The 21,745-nt window shown below is 47.6% G+C and overlaps 2 protein-coding genes across 3 annotated transcripts in view; one reads left to right on the top strand and one right to left on the bottom strand.

Annotated features, from left to right (window-relative positions):
• The window catches only part of ASCC1 (activating signal cointegrator 1 complex subunit 1), a 101,437-nt gene that overhangs the window by 15,294 nt on the left and 64,398 nt on the right, over positions 1 to 21,745 (top strand). For both annotated transcript variants that reach the window (XM_056113534.1, XM_056113535.1), the window contains exons 4-5: positions 1,396 to 1,493; positions 5,990 to 6,168. In XM_056113534.1, the coding sequence (XP_055969509.1) occupies positions 1,396 to 1,493; positions 5,990 to 6,168 (277 nt within the window). The remainder of the gene's footprint in view (positions 1 to 1,395; positions 1,494 to 5,989; positions 6,169 to 21,745) is intronic.
• ANAPC16 (anaphase promoting complex subunit 16) overlaps positions 1 to 21,745 on the bottom strand; it is an 80,770-nt gene that overhangs the window by 28,998 nt on the left and 30,027 nt on the right. The gene's annotated exons all lie outside the window — the stretch shown is intronic.

The following is a 21,745-nucleotide window of genomic DNA, read 5'->3' as shown; positions in this document are numbered from 1 at the left end:
TGCACACTTGGCTGCTTTGCTTGACCATCTTTTTTTTTTTTTTTTTGCTTTTTGGGTCACACCCGGCGATGCTCAGGGGTTACTCCTGGCTCATGCACTCAGGAATTGCTCTTGGCGGTGCTCGGGGGACCATATGGGATGCTGGGAATCGAACCTGTGTCGTCCATGTTGGCTGCGGGCAAGGTAAACGCCCTTCCCGCTGTGCTATCACTCCAGCCCCATCTTTAATTGTGGTGCTTGCAGATACTTGGCTGCGGTGTGCCAGGGATCGCATATTCCATTGTGATGCCCAGATCCCGCAAAAGCGAAACTCCTGGGACCGTGTTTGGTGCATGTGGGTAGCACCAGGCATCGAACTCAGGCCTCACGGCAGGGGCCTTGTACTAGAGCATGCGCTTTGCACACAGCAGCCGTGGGTTTATGCCCTGGTGCTGTTTCGATCCCCAGCACTGCAGGGGCCATGGCCAGCTCCAGGCCGGGAGTCGCCCCCAGCACCTGGGTGTGGCCTCAGAATGACCCAGCTTGTCTGGCAGGTGCTTTTGCCAGCTGAGCCACCCCTGACTCCTGCCACATACGATGGGAACGAGATGAAATTCTTTCATTTGTTTGTTTTTGGGCCACACCCAGGAGTGCTCAGGGCTTCCTCCTGGCTCTGTGCTTAGGGATCACTTTTGGTGGGGCTTGGGAGACTGTAGGTAAACACTCTCCCTACTGCATTATTGCTCTGGCCCTGGAAGTCTTTTCTGAAGAAAGAATTTCGATTTTTTTTTTTTTTACAGCAGTAGGGCGTTTGCCTTGCACGCAGCCAACATGGGCGACCCGAGTTCGATTCCTCTGCCCCTCTCGGAGAGCCCGGCAAGCTACTGAGAGTATCTCGCCCGCACGGCAGAGCCTGGCAAGCTCCCTGTGACATATTCGATATGCCAAACACAGTAACAACAAAGTCTCCAATGGAGACGTTACTGGGCCTGCTCGAGCAAATCGATGAACAACGGGAGGGTCTTTACCTTACCTTACCTTTACTTGACTTGCAGGCCTATAGTGTTTCCACACCAGTGTCCACTACCCTCCACCTATGTCCTCAGTTTCCCTTCAGCCCCTGCCTGCGTTTGTAACTGGCACCTCTTTTTTCCTTTCTGCTGGGCTTTACAATACCAATTTCCTTTCTGCTGGGTTTACAATACCGTTACTGATCAGGTGTCCTGCATATCACTTTAGTGTTCCCTTCCCTGTCCTGTCCCCCCACCCCCGGTGCCAAGTGTCCCACTGAGAACCAGTGCTCGTGTCCTTTGTTTCTATTGCCGTTGGCAACTTATTATCTCAAAATGATGGAACTCTTTATTTTTCATATATTTTTACTTAAACCCCCTTATACTAATTTTTTTTTTATTTTAGGCATATAGTTGGAAAGAGAGGGGACACACGGAAGAAACTAGAAATGGAGACTAAAACTTCAATTAGCATTCCTAAGCCTGGACAAGAAGGAGAGATTGGTGAGACTCAGTATACAAATTTATATTTGCTTTTACAACTTTGTGGAGTAATATAACCCAGCTGAGCTCTTTAGTAACTTTATTAGTGATTCTACAGGGTTTTGTAGCTATTGGACTTGGTTTAGTTTGGTTTGGGGTCACATGCAGCAGAGCTTACTCCTGGCTTTGTGCTCAGGTATCACTCCTGGAGGGGCCCTGGGGACCACACGTAGTGTTGGGGGATTGAACCCAGGTCCACTGCATGCAAAGTGAACATCTTACCTGCTGTATTCTCTCTCCAGTCCCACTGTGGGACTTTTTTTTTTTTTAATCACACCCAGCAATGCTCAGGGGTTACTCCTGGCTCTGCACTCAGGAATTACTCCTGGCGGTGCTTGGTGGACCATATGGGATGCTGGGGATTGAACCTGGACTGGCCGTGTGCAAGACAAACACCCTACCCATTGTACTATTACTCTGGCCCCCCCACTGTTGGACTTTTTCTGATACATTAGTTTCCCAAATGAGTAGATTTTTATTTATGTAGTTAGTTGGCCACACCTGGTGATGCTCGGGGTTTACTCTGGGCTCCAGGATTACTCCTAGTTTATAGGCTATTCAAATCTGGGACTCCTGCTTGCAAAATGTGAGCTTTGTTTCTTGAACTCTCTCCCTAGACTGGTTTTTTTTTTTTTTTTTGGCACTGTGGGGATCGAACCCAGGGCCTTACACATGAAAGGCAAGCATTCTGCTACTGAGCTACATCCTCATCCCAGAAAATATGTATATATTCAAACTTGTCCTGATTGAGTTCTTGAACCTTCATTTCATACTTTTCATACCCGAGTGGAATCATGTTTCCAGATTTTGTTGCATATTAGGAAATTTCTTTAATGCTTTGATAGCTTGAATGGAGTTTGTGAATCACCTTAAGTTCAATATGGGAAAAAACCAAAGCTATCAGTGAGTTGGCAGTAAAATCCAGCCCTTTCCATTAAGCTTTTTCTCCAGTGTTTGGAATGCAATATTCTGTTGTGGAATGCAGAGGAAATGAAGAGTTAATGATTAAAGTATCGACCCGATTTGACTATTTCTCAGGTAGTGAGCTGGTTAGAAAGAGAAATCAAGTTGGAATGTGTCTGTCCCAGCCCTGATGGTATGGAGGGGCACCTGTGTGTGTGAGGTTAAGTAGGTCTGAGAGAAGAGCACTGTGGAGAGAGTTCACAAATCTAAAACCACAGGGTGTTTTCAAAGTGAGTGAAGCACAGTGGCCTCCAGGAATCTGTTTTTCACAACCCACATCGATTGTGGTTGTGCCAAGTGCCAAGTTTTAGCTAGTCCTCTTTTCATTTTTGTTATGTAAGATTCACCAGTTGAGTTGTGTGTATGTGTATGTGTCTTGTGCATTGTGTGTGTGTGTCTTTGTGTGTGTGTGTGTGTGCGTGAAACTCTTGTTGTGATGAGCATAGCCCTGGGTTAATTCCCGCAACCACATTCCCCCGTCCAGTGTAGCACCACTCGGAGTGGCCCTGATGACCTCTAGGCACTGATGAGATTATCCCTCCGGTCCCCCTAACAATTAGAAAAATCGAAGAATAATCATTGTGACAGGTAGTCACTGGCTCTAGAGCAGTGCTCTGGAACGTTCTGTCTGTGATGTGAATGGTCTGTCTTTGCCATCCACATCTTGGGATACGGTCGATATGCCCGAGGAACCTGGCATCTCGTAGCTGTGGTATTGGGGGCCACACTGTGTAGCTTTGGGGATTGCACCCAGCGGGTGGGCCATGCAGGCATGGGGTTTGGGCCACAGGTGCTCTGCCTTTGACTCATGTTTCTGGGTCCTGTGAAACTGAGTTTTTAATTTCATTCTGTTCTTTTATATTTATTTAACTAGGGCTGGAGCAGTAGTACAGCATGTCGGGTGCTTGCCTTGCACGTGACTGATTTGGCTTCGATCCCCGGCACCACATAGGAGCCCCACCAGGACTGATCCCTGAGCACAGAGCTAGGAGTCAGCCTAGAGCACCATCGGGTGTTGCCCAAAAAGTGAAAAATAAAAATGTATTTAACTAGCTGGCTTCTGTATTAGAGCAGCACTGGATGTTTCTTGAGCCCCTTGGTAACTTCAGTAAATTTTTATGGTAGCGCTTAGGTGACCTTCTCCTTCATGGGTGGGGGTCTAGTCATACCCACAGATTGCAGGGGCTTCTCCGAGCTTGGTGCCTGCGGTCACTCTCAGAGCTGCTTGGGCAGTCGAGTGGTGTCGGAAGCCAGACTGGAGGGTCGGCTGCAAGCAAGGCAAGGGCCTTACTTCACCCCTCTAGCCCTAATGACATTTTTGAAGGACTTTTATTAAATATTTATTAGAATTACAAATATAAGAACTTGATCTTCTTTTAAGCTTTTAAAGTTCAAGTTATAAATATTGAATAATTTTATAATTTCATTAAAACATTTCTTTGTCTAGCTTCTTCTGATTATAAGGTTAATGGATGCTTTCAAAAACAGAACTTGAAGACATTATATATAAGGTTATACAAAGTAATCTCTTATAATATGAGCCCAAGATGTAATCATTATTATTACTATTTTTGGATTTTGGGCCCAATAGCACCAAGAGGTTTTCAGATCTACTCTTGGCTCGATGTTCAGGGATCTCTCCTGGGGGCTCGTGGAGGACCATATGCCAGTCAAGTGACTTTATGTCTGTATTATTTCTCTGGCTCAGTGGAGTCATTATAGTTAATATGTTGCCCATTTTCCCTAAAGTTCTGTATAATGACTTCTTTTAGACCAAAAGTTAAGTATAATGACTTCTTTTGGACCAAAACATTTAGCATGATATATGGGGCATATGGCAACCTTTGCCATTTTCAGATACTAGACATGCCAGAACTTCCCCAGAAAAAGAGTTGTTGTGTGGTAAAGATTCCATTTTCACCTAACATAGTACTTCAGTGTGAAAAACGAGGATGTGTAATCATTAAAAGTAAGAATTTAGCAAAACCAATTTAACTGCAAACAAGAGAATAAACTGTCTTATTGATCTTGTAAGGAAGTAAGATATAAAGAAAATCAAATTTATTGGTCAGGTAAATTGAGTTGAGATGTAAAAATCAAGACCGCGGTTGTATTTGTATGGTATTTACTGCCATTAACTCATTTTCTTTTGCCTCCTAAATGAGAGACACTGGAGAAGGAAATGAGTAGATAGATTTTAATTTGTTCTCTCGAGCAAGGTTCTTTAAACTTTTCCCATTTGTCACCCCTTTTCTCATTAGAAATGCAGCTTGGACAAGCACAACCAGGAGCCCCTCAGATTCCTCGCACGTTTGATTTTGAATTAAGTTTCATTGATTGTTTGGTTTGGGGACATGCCCAGCGGTGCTCAGGCTTCCTCCTGGCTCTGTGCTCAGGGATCACTCTTGGTGGAGCTCGGGGACCACCTGGAGTGCGGAAGCTCAGACTTCGTGTGGCAGCTCTGCCTGCTTGTTCCATCTCTCGAGTCTCTAGAAACCTTTCACTGTTGCCAGTGTTTTCTTGACCCCCGTGTTCGCTTACTAAAGTTTCAGAAGTGACGCCCCACAGCCCAGACCAAGGTCTCTCTTTGGTTAATTGATGTCTCAGGCAGTGGGATAGAGAAGGAACTTTAGACTGATGTTCTCATTGTGTTTAGGGAGTTGGGTCTTTCCAGTTTTATCAGTCTTTCAATGATTTTCTTCCACGTACCCTTAAGGTCCTGGCAGGTAATCCTTGTCCTCTCAGAGAATTGCAGGCTTTGTCTCACTCATTATACTTGTCTTTTGATCATTGTCTGGTCAGCTCTGAATCATTTCTATATGAGCACCTTTCAAGTTTACTTTTCAGAAAGTTTCTCTTCACAAAAATGAGAATATAACTATTGGTCTTTATTCCCTATTAAACTGTCTTCTTCATAAAATAGAACAGATTTATTATTTTGTACCAAAGTTTTACAGATGATAAAAGCAGGAGTATCGGGCTGTAGTGATAGCACAGTGGGTAGGGTGTTTGGCCAACCCGGGTTCAATCCCCGGCATCCCATATGGTCCCCTGAGCACCACCAGGAGTAATTCCCGAGTGCAGAGCCAGGAGTGGTCCCTGAGCATTGCTGGGTGTGACTCCCCCCCAAAAAAAGCAGGACTGTTCCGCTTCTTCCTCCCTTCCTTCCTTTTCCTTTTATTTGCTCTTTTCAGGTTTTGGGCACAACTGATGGTGCTCAGGGCTTAGTCCTACCTCTGTGCCCAGGGGTCACTCCTGAGTGATCGGGGGACCATATGAGGTACTGGGGGTTCAAACCAGTGTTGATGGGATGCAAGATAGGCGCCTTAGCCCCCGAACTTCTCTTAGACCCTTTACTCAGCTTCTTTTGGTACTATCCCCCGGTAAAATTGGCTGCACCTCAGGACGGTTGTAGCTTGTTCCCGAGATGTCTGGCTCCCCGAGTATTCATGTTCTTCATGTTGACCATCCCTCCCTCCACTTTCCGTTTACAGTGATCACTGGCCAGCATCGCAGTGGTGTAATTTCTGCACGGACACGAATTGATGTTCTTTTGCTCACCTTTCGGAGAAAGCAGCCCTCTACTCATTTCCTGTCCTTTTTCCTCAATGAAGTTGAGGTTCAGGAACGATTCCTGAAATTCCAGGAGGAAGTGCTAGAGAAATGCTCCACGGTAAGCTGCACAGTTGACAGAGCAGTCAGAAGAGGGTTGGCTGGGAGTGTGGGAACCCATGTGGAGTGTGGACCCTGGATTCATGTCTTGCACATACACACACACACACACACACACACACAAGGTAGAGTGCAGAGATGGCTTATGGTTAAAGTAGGAGAAATGGTGACTGGAGGGATAGTACAAGCTGGCCTTCCCCATGACCTTCCCATGTGGTCCCCTGTGTACTGAGAAGTGATTCCTGAGTGCAGAGCCAGGAGTGACCCCTGAGTGATATCTTAGTTCAGAACCAGGAGTAAGCCCTGAGCATCGCTGGGTGTGAACCAGTATTTCCCCCCAATCACCCCCGCCCTCTCCCCTTATCCCTCCCCCACAAAAGTATTAGAAATAAGCCAAAGAAAAGTAATCATTGCTGATGGCTTCTTTCCATTTGGAACTGGAAAAAGAACACCACCACAACAATAATAACCTTATCAACATTTGGGCTTTATAAACAATAGAAATATTCTTTAATTTCCAGATCCCTTAAAGGGACCACCCAGATAGACACACTGCTCCACACCTATGGGACACAGTTCTTTTTCTGTATTGTTTTGGGTTTTGTGCCGCACCCAGCAGTGCTCAGGGCTTAGTCCTGGCTCTGCACTCAGGACACACTCCAGGTAGGCTCAGAGGACCATCTGAGGTATCAGTAATCGAACCTGGGTTGGCTGTGTGCAAGGCAAATGTGCTATTGCTATACGATTGCTCTGGCCCCAAGACACAGTTCTGATGAGCTGTGATCATTGATAGATCTGCCTCTGAGCACTCTGGACTAATTTGGGCTTAGTAACTTAAAGAGAAACCTTCATACTTACTTGTCACAGTTACATAACAGTGAAATGCTTGAGGCCAGGTGAAAGCAGATAACTAAATTAAAACAAATTTATTTTTATTTTTCTCCCTTTTCCTTTCTTTTTGCAATGTTTCCGCTGTGACTGGAGGTTACACAGACTTGGTTGCGGTGCATCTGAGATAACACCCTTGAGAACCTGGCGGTGCCAGGGTCCCAGATAATGCAGTGACTGGCCCGTGTGGTCTGTGGGGTGGTGCTCAGGTCACACTCAAGGCCCCGGCAGCCTTGTGCCTTCTGTTACCGGGCAGAGCTTGCTGCACAGAGCTGGGCCCTAGGAAGGAGACTTAGAACTCCCCTCGGAGAGGGCTGGGTGGTAGTACGGTGGGTTGGGCACTTGCCTTGCACACAGCCGGCCTGGGTTTGATCCCTGGTACCATATGGTCCCCTGAGCACTGCCAGGAGTGATGCCTGAGGACGGAGCACTGCTTACTTGGGTGTAGCCCAAAACTAAACCAGAAAACCCAAAAACAGAACCAGAAAAAACCCAAAACAAAGCCAGAGAAACCCCCAAAAGCTCCTGTTGGATATGATTATAGGTGACTAAAGGAATTATTGTTTAAAAGAATATGAAAATAATATATGCTGTAGAAAATCTAGAAAGGATTAATAAAATATCACTCCTAATCTCACCGCTGAGAGATAATATCGTGACATATTTCGTTTTTACATTGTAGATAAGTGTGTACACACATTTGTAAAAAATTTGACTTGTATGTAATTTTATCTCACTGTCTTTGAATTTTAGTGTTTTATCATAAGTATTGTTTGTATTGAACAAAACTTAAATCTTTTTTTTTAAACCAGAAAGGAAATTGTAGAAGAAAGGGCTGAAATAACATCATAATCTGATTTCATTTTTCAATGCTTATTGATTGGGTTTGGGGGCCATACTCAGCAATGCTCAGGGGCTATTCCTGGCTTTAGTGTCATGCAAGACAAGCGCCCTACTAGCTCTCTGGCCCCTTCTCTTAATTATATCACAAATCACAAATCACACAAATCATCCTGTTAATCGTCGATTGCCTCGAGCAGGCCCCAGTAACGTCTCCTTCATCCTAGCCCTGAGATTATATTCAAGGCTCTTTAGGAGAATGAGACCCATCATTGTTACTGGTATTTGGCATATTGGGTACGCCACGGGGAGTTTGCCAGACTCTGCCGTGTGGGCAGGCTACATTCGGTAGCCTGCCAGTTTGTCCAAAGTAGGAATGAGATAATAAGATGTTATGATAAGATGTCTTGCGGCCGCAAATGCGGCCGCGCGGTTCCAGGAGCTGGTTTTTATAGTCTCTGGGTCTTGGCCATTAATGGGATTACACAGTGCCAGGGGGCCAGTTGGTGGGTGTGACCCCCGCCTACTGGAGTTTGGAGGATCTGGGTGGAGGATGCCTGGCCCCAATCCGAGTAGGCTTGGAGAACTCGGCCCCGGAACCCGCGTGACTTTGTCCCTCTGCCAGTACCTTCATGTGTGCGGAGGGTGGTCTCAGCATGGTGGTGGCTGGTCCTGGAGGTCTTCAGCTGCCGCAGCCCTGGTCGGGGAGGGGAGGAAAGCTCAACCCGCTCCCCTCCAAGGGGCCCCGGAGAGGACAGCCAGGCGCGGGGGCAGGAGACTGCACTGTTCTCTTCTGGGAGCTGGTTTTTATAGTCTCTGGGTCTTGGCCGTTGATGGGATTACACGGCACCAGGGGGCCAGTTGGTGGGTGTGACCCCCGCCTACTGGAGTTTTTATATATAGCACAGTAAAATTTGGGGTATGCATTTCTTTGAGTTTTTTAATATGATTAGATTTGTGTAAACACCTACAAAACCGGGATACAAAAAATAGTTCTGCGGCATGAAACTCTCATTCCATCTCTGTGTAGCGATGTCTTACTTGCCTCACCCTGTAAATGTGATTGCACGTGACCTTTGGAAAATGGCCTTTTAATCCTGCACGGTGCTCTTTGTGATGCTCCAAATTGTGTCTGTCAGTTATGGGCCCCTTCCTTGTTGCTGAGTAGAATTCTACTGTTAGGCTGCATTGTATTTTTACCTTTGTCTACTTGTTGGAGGACGTTTGAATTGTTTCCAGTTTTAAGCAAATTCTGAGGAGAGCTGTAATAAACGTTTGTTGGCTAGGTTTTTATGTGAACATCATTTTTTAAAATTGTTTTTTAAAATTTTTTTGAATTTTATTTTCATGACGTTGTTTACAATAGTTGATTGTACCCAATATTTCAGCACCAATCCCACCATTACACTCTCCCATTATTTCAAATTTTCCCACCCCCACCCAAGCCTGCCCCACAGGCAGATGCTAAATAATTTATTTTGTATTGCTTGTTATGAATAATATGAGATGCTGTGGCCACACACCCCTGGAATTCTAAAATTTTAAATATTTGGGGTCCATGGGCATCTCTGCAGCATGAGCTCTCTTCTGAGATTCATTTGTGAGTCTCTGAGTTATGATCGTTAATGTGCTTAAATGGTGCCCAGAGGCAGTTCTTGGGAGCGACTGCCAGAAAACCGGAAGGGTGGACAGATGGAAGGAGGTCGCCCATCCCAGACTCCCTGAAGCCTGGAGTTTTCAGTCACTGGTCCCACATACCTTGGTTTTTCAGTGGACTCCTTCTCACGTGTGGGGGAGCTCAGGATGAGCCTGTGAAGGTTGGCTGTGAGCATGGTGGCGACTGGGTTCTGGAGGTTTGTAGCTCCATGGTTCATTTGCAGCAGGCTGAAGGACACACTTGCCTCCCTCTGAGGTGCCCCAGTGAAATCAGCCTGGGGTGGGGTGGGGAGACATCTCTGCAGTGTGCTGCTCTCTTCTGAGATTCATTTGTGAGTCTAAAATTCCATTACTATTTTTTTTAATTCATATTTTATTGGGCTGGCTGGAGCGATAGCACAGTGGTAGGGCGTTTGCCTTGCACGCAGCCAGCCTGGCCGAGCCGGGTTCGATTCCTCCGCCCCTCTCGGAGAGCCTGGCAAGCTACCGAGAGTATCTTGCCCGCACGGCAAAGCCTGGCAAGCTACCCGTGATGTATTGGATATGCCAAACACAGTAACAACAAGTCTCAAAAAAATGGAGACGTTACTGGGCCTGCTCGAGCAAATCGATGAACAGCGGGAGGAGAGTCATATTTTATTAGTTTACGATTGGTTCACAATTTTTTTTTCAACTTTTAAGTTTTAGGATTTCTGATTTTCAATGCTGTTAATAAAAGGCTTCCTGCATCCAACCTTCCAGCAACACACCCGCCACCAGATGAACATAATCTGTATTTAACGTAAATATACTAGTATTCATGGAGTTGCTAGGTGTATGTTTACCTTTATAAGAAACTGCAAACTGTTTTTGGCTTATGACATTAGTTTGATTTTCCATCAAAAATACACGAGCAACTGCTCTGTGCTATCACCAGCTGATGTTGTTGGCATTTTAATTTTCACCATTCTGGAAAATTTGTAGTACGACTGTGGTTTTGCTTTGCATTTAACTATTAGCTGACAAGGTTGAGCATGTTCTCGTGTGCTGTTTTTGCGTTGTCCTGGCTCTCTGGTGAGGTGTCTGTTGTTACTATTATTCATGCTGGGAACTGAACGTAAGGCGCTCATCCTTATAAGACAAGAGTTCTTTTGGTGTGGACATGCCTTCCCCATTTTTTAGGATTTATTTTCAGATTGGTAAAAAGGTAAAGGCCCTCCCGTTGTTCTTCGATTTTCTCGAGTGGGCCCAGTAATGTTTCCATTGGAGACTTTGTTGTTACTGTGTTTGGCATATCGAATACACCACGGGTAGCTTGCCAGGCTCTGCCGTGCGGGCGAGATACTCTCGGTAGCTTGCCGGGCTCTCCGAGAGGGGCAGAGGAATCGAACTCGGGTAGGCCATGTTGGCTGCGTGCAAGGCAAATGCCCTACCGCTGTGCTATCGCTCCAGCCCATTTTCAGATTATCTGGCTGTTTTAAATATTTTAATTTTTGGTTTTTGGGCCCCACCTGTTAGTGCTCGGGGCTTGACTCCTGATTTTGAGCTCAGTGATCGCTCTTGGCAGGGCTCAGGGGACAATGTGGGATGCCAGGGATTGAATTGGGGCTGGCCACATGCAAGGCATGCCCCCCTGTGACTCTGGCCCCTATTTTTGTGTTTTGGGTCCCCAGGTGAGGTTCGGGGGTTGCTTCAGACATGTCGCCTGAGGTCACCGTTGGCTGTGCTCAGGGGTGCTGGAGTTCAGGCCTGTCACAGCAGACCCTGCACACGAGCCTGCTCTTGGTCTTGGTGCCTTTGGGCTACACCAGGCAGTTCTCAGGGGCCACTCCTGGCTCTGCCTGGGGCGGTGCTTGTGCGAGCTTATGGTGCCTGGATGGACCCTGCCAAGCTCATGCTTTCACCCTGGTCTTCTACGTTAAAATGAAATATTTCCCCCTTCTCTTTTTTTTTTTGGGGGGGGTGGGGGATCACACCCGGCAAGGCTCAGGAATCATTCCTGGTGGTGCTCAGGGAACCAAATGGGATGCCGGGTATCAAACCCAGGTCAGCTGTGTGCGGGCAAACGCCCTACCCGCTATACCATCGCTCTGGCCCCATCCCTTCTTTTATTTTGTTAGGTTACCTGGGGGCCGCCACGTCATCTGGTGGTAGCGTTTGCAGGCTAGCTGTAGCACTCACATGCTTGGCCACGGAGCTGCCCGCGAATTGGACTCCTTCCCCTAGTCTCAGTGCTTGCCGGGTGCTCATTGGGCCTCCAGGTCCTTTGGGGTGGCTACACATTCTGCCTTTGGTACTCGCCAGGGAAACGCTCCTTTTGTGGGGGGTTGGGGGTGGGGACACACCCAGCAGTGCTCAGGAATTACTCCTGTAGTGCTCAGGGGAGGACCATAGAGGATGCCGGAATTGAACCTGGGTCGGCCGCGTGCAAAGCAAGCGCCCTCCCTGCTGTACTACGGTCTGGCCCCCGGGGAATCCCACTCTTCAGTTGTATTCTTACACTGCTTGCCAGGGTTTACCCTGCAGGGCTGTGATGTGCTCACACATCTGTTAGTTGTGGTGCTGGCTGGAATTGCACATCCTTTTCTTTTTGGCAACGCAAGAAAATTTTTGTTGAAACTTATATAGATAGATGCGAGGAGAGAGAAAGGGAAAAATGTGCTCACGAGCTCACACAGGCTTCTCCAGAGTGCAAATAGACAAGCAAAGAGAGGCCAAGCGAGCTTCAAGGGCAAACAGAGTGTGACCAGCCACTGGCCCCCGTGTCTTCAGCTGGGCTGCTCATGCCCCCGCCAGTGGAGTGGCTGAGGTGGCTGGGGTCGCGTCCCAGGAAGCACAGCAGCGCTGCTGGGGGTGCCCTCGGCGCCTGCATCCGCACTCAGGGCTCAGCTCCCAGCTCTGTGCTTGCAAGGCAGATGCTCACGGAGCTCTCCCCCAGACCTCCCTTGGGAAAAGTGTTTTTTCTGGGACCAGAGCGATGGGACAGCGGGGAGGGCATTTGCCTTGCATGCGACTGACTTGGGTTCAATCTTCAACATTCCGTATGGTCCCCCGAGCCCCACCAGGAGTGATTCCTGAGTGCAGAGCCAAGAGTAAGCCCTGAGCATCACCAGGTGTGGCCCAAACCACACACAGAAAAAAGTCTATTTTCTCTCTGTTTGTCTCTCTGTCTGTGTCTGTCTTTGTTTCTGTCTCTCCGTCTCTCCGTGTCTCTCTGTCTCTGTCTCTGTCTCTCTCTCCTCCCCACTTTCCTCCCTCCCTCATTTCCTTCCTTCCAGGAGACCAAACCCGGAGATTCCTGTGAAACAGGCACTTTATCACTGGGACACATTCCCAGTTCTCTTTTGCCCGTTTCACCTTTTTAGTTTTGAGTACTTGAGCCACACCTGGCTGTACTCCGGGCTTTCTCCTGGCTCGGTGCTCACGGACCACTCCAGGCAGGGCTCTGGGGACCACAGGGGCTGCTGGGGATTGAAGTAGGGTCAGCTGTGTGTGAAGCAAGTGCTGTACTTGCTATACTTTATTCCGGCCCTCTAATTGCTATGTTTAATTGTTGCAGGATATTCTGTTAATGAACTTTAACTTAATCGGTGGTGGGACATTAAAGGACATCCTGTTAAATAATGTTAGAAAACCCGGGGCTATATCTCTGGCTTTTAAAAACCTTTTTGGGCCACACTTGCTGGTGCTCAGGACTTACCCCTGGCTCTGTGCTCAGGGATCATTCCTGGTGGTGCTCGGGGGACCATATAGGATGCCGGGGATCCAACCCGGGTTGGCTGCATGCAAAGCAAGTGCCCTCCCCACTGTATAATTGCTTTAGTCCCCCAAAGTAATCTTTTTCTGGAGACAGTTTTAGATTCATACGCACTTAGAAGTCTTGTGAGTTCTTATTTGACATTTATTATTTTTACCACACCGGTGGTGCTCAGGGCTGCTCTCAGCTCGGTGCTTGGGGTCACTCCTGCCAGCGCTCAGGGGACCAAGCAGTGCCAGGGATTGAACTGCGCTTCTTGCATTTAAAGCGTAGACTCAGCCCAAGTGCTCCAGGCTGTCAGGTTATCGCTCTGGCCTTGACCCCTGTGTTATTTAGAAGTCTGTTGTTTGCTTTTCTGCATTTGGGGTCTGTGTAAGTACCTTACTTATGTAAATGAATTCTGTAGGACAGATAATATGCTTTGTACAGTTCCACTGTTTTCTGTGTACTGATGCATTTTTAATTTTCCAGGCGATTGTTCTTGCTGATCTGTGTCCATTGTAAAAGATTTGTATTCTAGGGCCCAGGGAGGTAGTGCCGAGGTTGGGGAAGCACGGCCCTGAGTTCCTTTTCTCCTCCAGCACATCCTGCCTGGGGTCCCCAGATCCCCTCAGGGGTGGCCCCGCTGCTGCGTTTCCTGCCCCGGCGTTGTTGGGCCATCGTGGTGGCTGAGTTGTCAGGAGTGTGGGGGAGGTCCCCCCCCAGAGATGGGTGTTCTGGTGTTTCATAAGTGCTCATCATGCTTTTTGTTGGTGGTCTCTGTCTCTTTGCCTGTGCCGATTTTCTTGTTTTATAAATTTACACGTGATGTTTTTCAGTCACCTTTATGTCTTGTAGACATGCGGATTTTCCATTAGTTATATTACTGAGGGAAGGCTTTGAGATCTGCCCTTTCTTTTCCCCTTTGGGTTCCATTATTTTTGTTTGTTTTGGGGCCACACCTGGCAGTGCTCAGGGATCACTCCTGATGGAGCTCAGAGGACCAAATGGAGTGCCTGAGATCAAACCTGGGTAGGCAGCCGGAGCGATGGCACAGCTAGGGCGTACAGGTAGGGCGTTCGCCTTGCACACGGCTGACCTGGGTTTGATCCCCTGCATCCTATATGGTCCCCCAAGTACCAGCAGGAGTGATTCCTGAATGTAGAGCCAGGAGTAACCCCTGCACATTGGCAGATGTGACTTAAAAAAATGCCCCCCTCTCCACAAACAAACAACAAACCTGTGTTGGCAAGATAGATAAAATTAAGTCTTGGGAGTCACTGTGGAAAATTATTTAAACAGAGAAAAAAAGGGGAAAAATGCTCAGACTCAGGGCCTCAGGCTCTACCCCAGAGCCATCGCAAGCCCCCTTAGATTTTATTTCCAAATGTTGTTCCGGGCCAGAGGGAGAGTGAGAGCGCGAAGGGCCCAGAGCACCTGTCTTGCATGCGGGATGTCTGGGTTTGACCCCCCGCGCTGCATGTTCCCCGTGTACCACTGGAGTGACCTCAGCGCGTAGCTGGGAGCACCCCCCACACAAACAGTAGATCAGGCATGGTTGGGAAGGTTCCATTCATGAGCATTTGTTTCACTTACCTCAGATTTCCTCAGACCTTGGCCTTCCTGTGCAGCGATGGGCCTTGCTGCACTCCCCCACCCCCGGGGGCAGCCTGTCCTTTGCCTCACCCTCGACTCCCCTAGGATGCTGCATTCCCCTTTCGGAATAGTTCCCTGACATCTCCTTGTGCTGAGCTCATCAGGCATAGACAAATGGTTGTCAGGCCCCGGCATTATCACCGTCGTGCCCACGCTTCACCTCCCTAGCCTGAGTATTCTGTGTTGGATCTGACCTCAGCGAGAGGGTCTTCGTGTATGTGATCAGCAGATAAACTGCACCTTCTTCCCCATCGCACCCCCCCCCTCCTTTCCTGTATTAAGATTCAAGGATGTCTCAGTGCTGGAGAGTTCAAGCAGTCTATTAAGACCTGGATATATCTCTCAGTCATTCTTGAGCTGGTAATGCTGCTATCATTCCATTTTATCTCGCAGCAGGGCCCAGTTGAAAGCACATCAGTAATGAAAACAGTAATTCAAAACTGTTTGGTGGAGCATTCTAAAGGCTTATAGATTTGTCTGAAGCAACAGGGGATTTCACAGGCTGCCTGGAGAATCTGAATAAGTTTGAGCTCCAGAAACGACGTAATTCTGCTCATATTGTAGCATGAAGGCTGACATCGGGCACAGGAAGCTCATAGATCTGGTTCCCCCCACCCACACCCTTCCCTCCCCCAGTAGGATTATTTTTGGTGCTGGGGCGAGGGGTTGGTGTTTGCGCCACACCTGGCAGTGTTCAGGGCTTACTCCTGGCTCTGCGCTCAGGGATCCCTCCTGGCGAGACTTGGGGACCTTATGGGGTGCTGGGGAGTCTAGCGCGGGTTGACTGCCTGCAAGGCACGTGCCCTACCTGCTGTGCTATCACTCCTTACTCAGTAGGATTATTATCACTATTTGTTTTCATTTTGTATAATATAAAGGTAAAGGCCCTCCCGTTGATCGTCAATTTGCTCGAGCGGGCCCAGTAACGTCTCCATTGGAGACTTTGTTGTATAATATGAGGGAGCTTCAGTGTGTAACTCAGGTTTTGCCTATGGGGGGAGGTTGACAGAATTTGTAACTGACTTGAACCAATTGAGAATAAAGATGGGACAGTTGTTTCTGGCTGGAAGGAGTGGGGCGGTTTTCTGAGTTCTGATGGTCAGTAGGAAAGTCAAGCAAGGGAGATGTTTAAAAATTCTTATTGCGCAGTTGGAGGGGTCCAGTGGTGGACAGGTGCCTGTCTCATTCAGAAGATGTCTGAGAGCAGAAGTTACTGCAGGACTGTGAGCTAAACGCTGCCGAAGTGGAGGGCAATGGCAGTTCCACAGAGCGGAGGGTCCGCAGAGGCCAGAAAAGGCCTGTGACAGTAGGTGACACTTGAGCAGTCTTAACGGAAGAGCTCCAGCTTATGCCAGGCTAGCCAGGGCAGTAGGGGAGGAGAGGGAAGAATTCTGGCTAGAGAAATGGCTCTTTCCTGTCGAGGTGTTCAGGGTCACTGTGCCCAGGAGAGAAAGGGGAGTTTGTTCCGTAGCCTAGCAAATGGGTGATGTAGTTAACAGTGAAAAGGAACAAGATGGAGGCTGGAGAGATAGTACAGAGAATAGGGTGCTTGCTCTGCAAGCAGCTGACCCAGGTTCCATCCCTGGCACCACATATGGTCCCCTGAGCACTGCCAGGAGTGGTCCCTGAGCGCAGAGCCAGGTATGGCACCTCAAAACAAAAATTGCAACAAAAAAATGTGACAGGGCTGGAGAGCTAGTACAGTGGGTAGGGTGTGTGCCTTGCACACAGCTGACAGGGCTTTGGTCCCTGGCACCCCAGGTGGTCCCCCAAGCCCCGCCAGGAGTGATCCCTGAGTGCAGAGCCAGGACTAAGCCCTGAGTACCAAGGGGTGTGCCCAAAAAACAAGTAAACAAAAAAAGTTGAAAAAAAAAGAGTGACAAGGGTTTTAGAGAGATAGTACAGTGGGTAAGGCACTTGCCTTGCGTGTGGCTTTTACAGATTGAGCCCTGGCACCAAATATTCCTGAGTGCAGAGCCAGGAGTCAGCCCTGAGCATTGCCAGGCGTGGCCCACAAACAAAACAAAACAAAACAAAAGAGGTAAGATTATGTAAGCATCTTTAAGTGAAGGGGAGATGTTCTTTGCTACCTCTTTTTTGTTGGTTTGGTTTGGGCTTTAGACCACAACCGGCAGTGGTCAGCCCTTAGTCCTGGCTCTGCACTCAGGGATCTTTCCCGCAGGGTTGGGGGTGACCTTATGTGGTGCGGGGGATCAAACTTGGATTAGCCACATGCAAGGTAAGCACCCTGCCCAGTGTACTATCACTCTGGTTCACTCCTTACTACGCTTTCTTTCTTTTTTTGAAAAAGAGGCATTAGCAGAGAGCCTTATTGTTATTTTTTATTGCCTTTTCTCCCCTGCATGATCACCAGGGATTTTACATAATTTATGGATAATCATAATAAGATGATTATGATTATGATGACATCTTATTATGACATCTTATTATGACATCTCATTCCTACTTTGACAAACTGGCAGGCTACCGAATGTAGCCTGCCCACACGGCAGAGTCTGGCAAACTCCCTGTGGCGTACCCAATATGCCAAATACCAGTAACAATGATGGGTCTCATTCTCCTAAAGAGCCTTGAATATAATCTCAGGGCTAGGATGAAGGAGACGTTACTGGGGCCTACTCGAGGCAATCGACGAATAACAGGATGATCTGTGATCTGATCTGTGATGGATAATCATGACAAAACAAACACAAACAAACACTGCCCTCCCGTTGTTCATCGATTTGCTCGAGCGGGCCCAGTAGCGTCTCCATTTTTGAGACTTGTTACTGTGTTTGGCATATTGCGGGCGAGATACTCTCGGTAGCTTGCCGGACTCTCTGAGAGGGGGAGGAACCCAGCTCGGCTGGGCTGGCTGCGCGCAAGGCAAATGCCCTACCACTGTGCTATCGCTCCCAGTAGTGCTCAGTGGTTACTTCTGGCACTATCCTCAGGAATTACTCCTGGTGGTGCACCTGGTATTGAACCTAGGTAAGCCACATGCAAGGCAAACACCCTACACGCTGTGATTTAGTACATTGTTAGTGGAACTTCGGCTGATTGAAGACATAAAATAGTTCTGTCTCCTTTCCTTCTTTTGGGGGAATTCTGGAGAACACAGGCCTTCGTACATGGGACGCATATGAGCACTACTGCACCACATCCTACTCTTCAAATTTTTCACATTTGTATTTCAGTCTTATTCAGTTCATAACTGTCAACATGTTAATATATCAGAAGCCAATTTTTTTTTTCCTTTGGCTTTTGGGCCACACCCAGCAGTGCTCAGGAAATACACCACGTGGTGCTCAGGACCATATGAGATGCCTGGGGTTGAACCTGGGTCAGCGGCATATAAGACAAGCACCCTACCGATTGTGTATTTCTGGCCCCATCAGAAGCTTTTTCCTTGTTGATGTTTTTTTCCTTTTAAAATAAAGATGGTGCTAGCGAGTTAGCTTACAGGGCTGGAGCATATGTTTTGCTGTGAGAACACCAGGTTTGATGACAAAACAGAAAAATTAAAAAAAAAAATTTGTGTTTGTTTTTGGGCCACGCCTTATTTAGTAAACACCACGATTTACAAAGTTGTTCCTAATCCAGTTGCTTCAGGTATTCAGTGTTCCAACACCAGTTCCTTCACCAAAGTGACCTTCCCTCCATCAATGTCCCCAGTTTCCCATCCATCCTCTCAGAGCCCCCTTAGGAGGTACAAAATAATTTACTTTGTATTGCTTCTGACAACATTTCTCACAACAGTGTTTCTGAAGACATTGTCTGAGGATTTACTGAGCTGTCTGGTGCTAATTGGACCTTCTGTTTTACATTTTTGCTCTGTGAGCCCAGTGGGTTTCTATGTAACTTCCCATCTAATGTGTGTGTGTGTGTGTGTGTGTGTGTGTGTGTGTGTGTGTGTTTGGGTCACACCCGGTGGTGCTCAGGGTTTACTCCTGGCTTTGCACTCAGGAATCATTCCTGGTGGTGCTCAGGGGACCGTATGGGATGCTGGGAATCGAACCCGGGTCGGCTGTGTGCAAGGCAAATGCCCTGCTGGCTGTACTATTGCTCCAGCTCCTCCCATCTAATTTTTTGTGGTCCTGTTTGGCTGTCAGTACTGTGAAGTTTGGAGATGTCGTGTACGTGCTCCAGGAGCTGTGGAACTGGAGCGATTAGCCACTTGGCACCCCTTTGAGGTTGGCCGTGGAGCTGGGCTATTTGTCTGAGAGGAGAGCGGGTGTGGGTGCTGTGCTGTGCCCTCCAGCAGGAACTCAACCCACTCCTGCCCTGAGAAGACTGTAGTGGTTTCCACTCAATGACCAGACCAGCCACCCCCATGCTGAGACTACTCTCTGCACACATGAAGGTACCGGCAGAGGAACAAAGGCATGCGGGTCCCGGGGCTGAGATCTCCAAGCCTACTCGGATTGGGGCTGAGCATCCTCCACCCAGATCCTCCAAATTCCAGTAGGCGGGGGTCACACCCACCACCTGGCCCCCTGGCGCTGTGTAATCCCATCAACGTCAAGACTCAGAGACTATAAAACCCAGCTCCTGGAAGCAACATCTTACTATCTCATTCTTACTTTGGACAAACTGGCAGGCTACCGAATGTAACTTGCCCACAGGGCAGAGTCTGGCAAACTCCCCGTGGCGTACCCAATATGCCAAATACCAGTAACAATGATGGGTCTCATTCTCCTAAAGAGCCTTGAATATGGCACTTTCTTAAAACTCTCAGGGCTAGGATGAAGGAGACGTTACTGGGGCCTGCTCGAGGCAATCGACGAATAACAGGATGGTCGTGGTCGTGATCGTGACCAGACCTACCTGGGACAGCTCAGCTGTGGCCTTGCTCCAAAATGTATCAGAATTATTTTGTTGTGTTTTATTGTAGCTACACCTGACGGTACTTGGGACTTACTCCTGGTTCTGCGCTCAGGAATTACTCCTGGGACCCTATGGGGTGCCGGGGATTGAACCTGGGTCAGGCATGTGCAAGGCAAATGCCCTTCCCACTCTACTGTCTCTCTGGCTGCCGAAACGTATCACATTTTGAGACAGGAATCTACCTCATTTCAAACTAATGCACAGTACTAAGTTTTTATTTTACTTGGCATAGCGATAGCACAGTGGGTAGGGCATTTGCCTTGCACGTGGCCGACCCGGGTTCGATTCCTCCGTTTCTCTCGGAGAGCCCGGCAAGCTACTGAGAGTATCCTGCCTGCACTGCAAAGCCTGGCAAGCTCCCTGTGGCATATTCAATATGTGAAAAACAGTAACAATAAATCTCACAATGGGGACTTACAACAGGAGGACAGTACTACAGTGCAGTGCTACTTTTTAGTGGGTAAAGATACTTAGACAGAGCATGGAAAGTTGTGTGGTATTCCCTCCCCGCCCCCCGTGGTATCCCCCCCCCCCCCATCAATGTAAAGACTGATGTCTGAATATTTGTTCTTTTTTGTTTGTCTTTGTTTTAATGCCTTGGGCCCAAGCTTTATTATTTTGTGGGGAGTGGGGTTTGGGACTACAGCCAGTGGTGCTCTGGGCCTACTCCCAGCTCTCTCCTGGTGGTGCTCTGGACACCCAGCCCTGAGGCTGGCATTGGCTGGAATCAGCCACATGCAAGGCAAGCAAGCCTTAACCCTCTACTGTCCATCGAACTGATCCTTGTCCTTTGTTTTTCTGTTGTTGGCTCTTGTGAACCTCTCTTCTTTCCTGTGGTTAAATCTGGATGAAATCAAAACCCTGTTTTCTGAGCTTATATAACTTAAGGTGTTTTTAATAGCATATATTCTCAAATCAAAGTCAGCTTTTTTCAACATTCTTAAAGAATAGAAATGACTCAGCAGAGCCTAATTTAGCTCTTGATGGTGCTTTAAAAAGGACCACAAGGGTGGTATATATTTTTTTTTTTTGTGAATGTTGCATAGTCATAGTCATGTAAGAATCTCTTACATGGGGGAGGTCTGTGTTCAATGCCTCTGGATGCCAGTGGCTTCAGGGTGTTTCATCCTCAGAACAACCCCGAGAGAAAGAAATGTCTTGTTTCGTAGATGATAAAGTTGAGCTTCAGAGCAATTCAGTATTCAGGCCACTAATAGGTAGCAGAATCGGGATTTAAATTGAGTCTTGTCTGGTTGCAAAGCCCATGTTCTTTTCACCACTCTGCCTTGCTTGGGCAGCTCTCTTGCGTGGATGAAGTCCACATCCTTTGCCTGAGAGTGATTTTATAGAACTTGACTGTTACAAAGGAAAGCACCTGTAATAGGATGGGGAAAGTCTTTGTGCTTGGTTCCTCATTTTTCTTTGCATAGAATATCAGGAAATGAATTGGTGGATCCCTCACAAGTAACACTTTATATCATAGGTTTCATGGGTGCACATACAACATTGGTTCTCTCTGATCTTTTAGAGGCAGGAAAGTTTTCCAGAAGAGAAACACTTCCTTAATTACAACTGGTTTGTTGTAGAATTGGATTAGAACCCTAGATTCTGTTCTTGGATGAACATATTTTATAACTAAATCCAGTTTTTAAAAAGTGCTTGGCCTTATTAGCAGATGTATATGTGAATATAATTTGAGGATTTTTTTTCCTGACTCAGCATGTGCTATGAAGGTAGAGTACTATACATTGGGGCTGGAGAGATAGTGCGGTGTGTGTAGAATGATTGTCTTGCACACGGCTGACCTAAGTTCCATCCCCAGCACCATATATGGTCCCCCACCAGGAGTGAGCTCGGGGTTATAACCTTGAACACACCTGGTTGTTAGTGGAAAAAGTATAAGGAGTTGTGATGAGGGTGTCCACACACAATGGAG

Source organism: Sorex fumeus, unplaced genomic scaffold, assembly GCF_029834395.1.
Source record: "Sorex fumeus unplaced genomic scaffold, SorFum_2.1 ptg000020l, whole genome shotgun sequence".
NCBI lineage: Eukaryota > Metazoa > Chordata > Mammalia > Eulipotyphla > Soricidae > Sorex > Sorex fumeus.
This window is presented reverse-complemented; position numbering and strand designations above follow the sequence as displayed.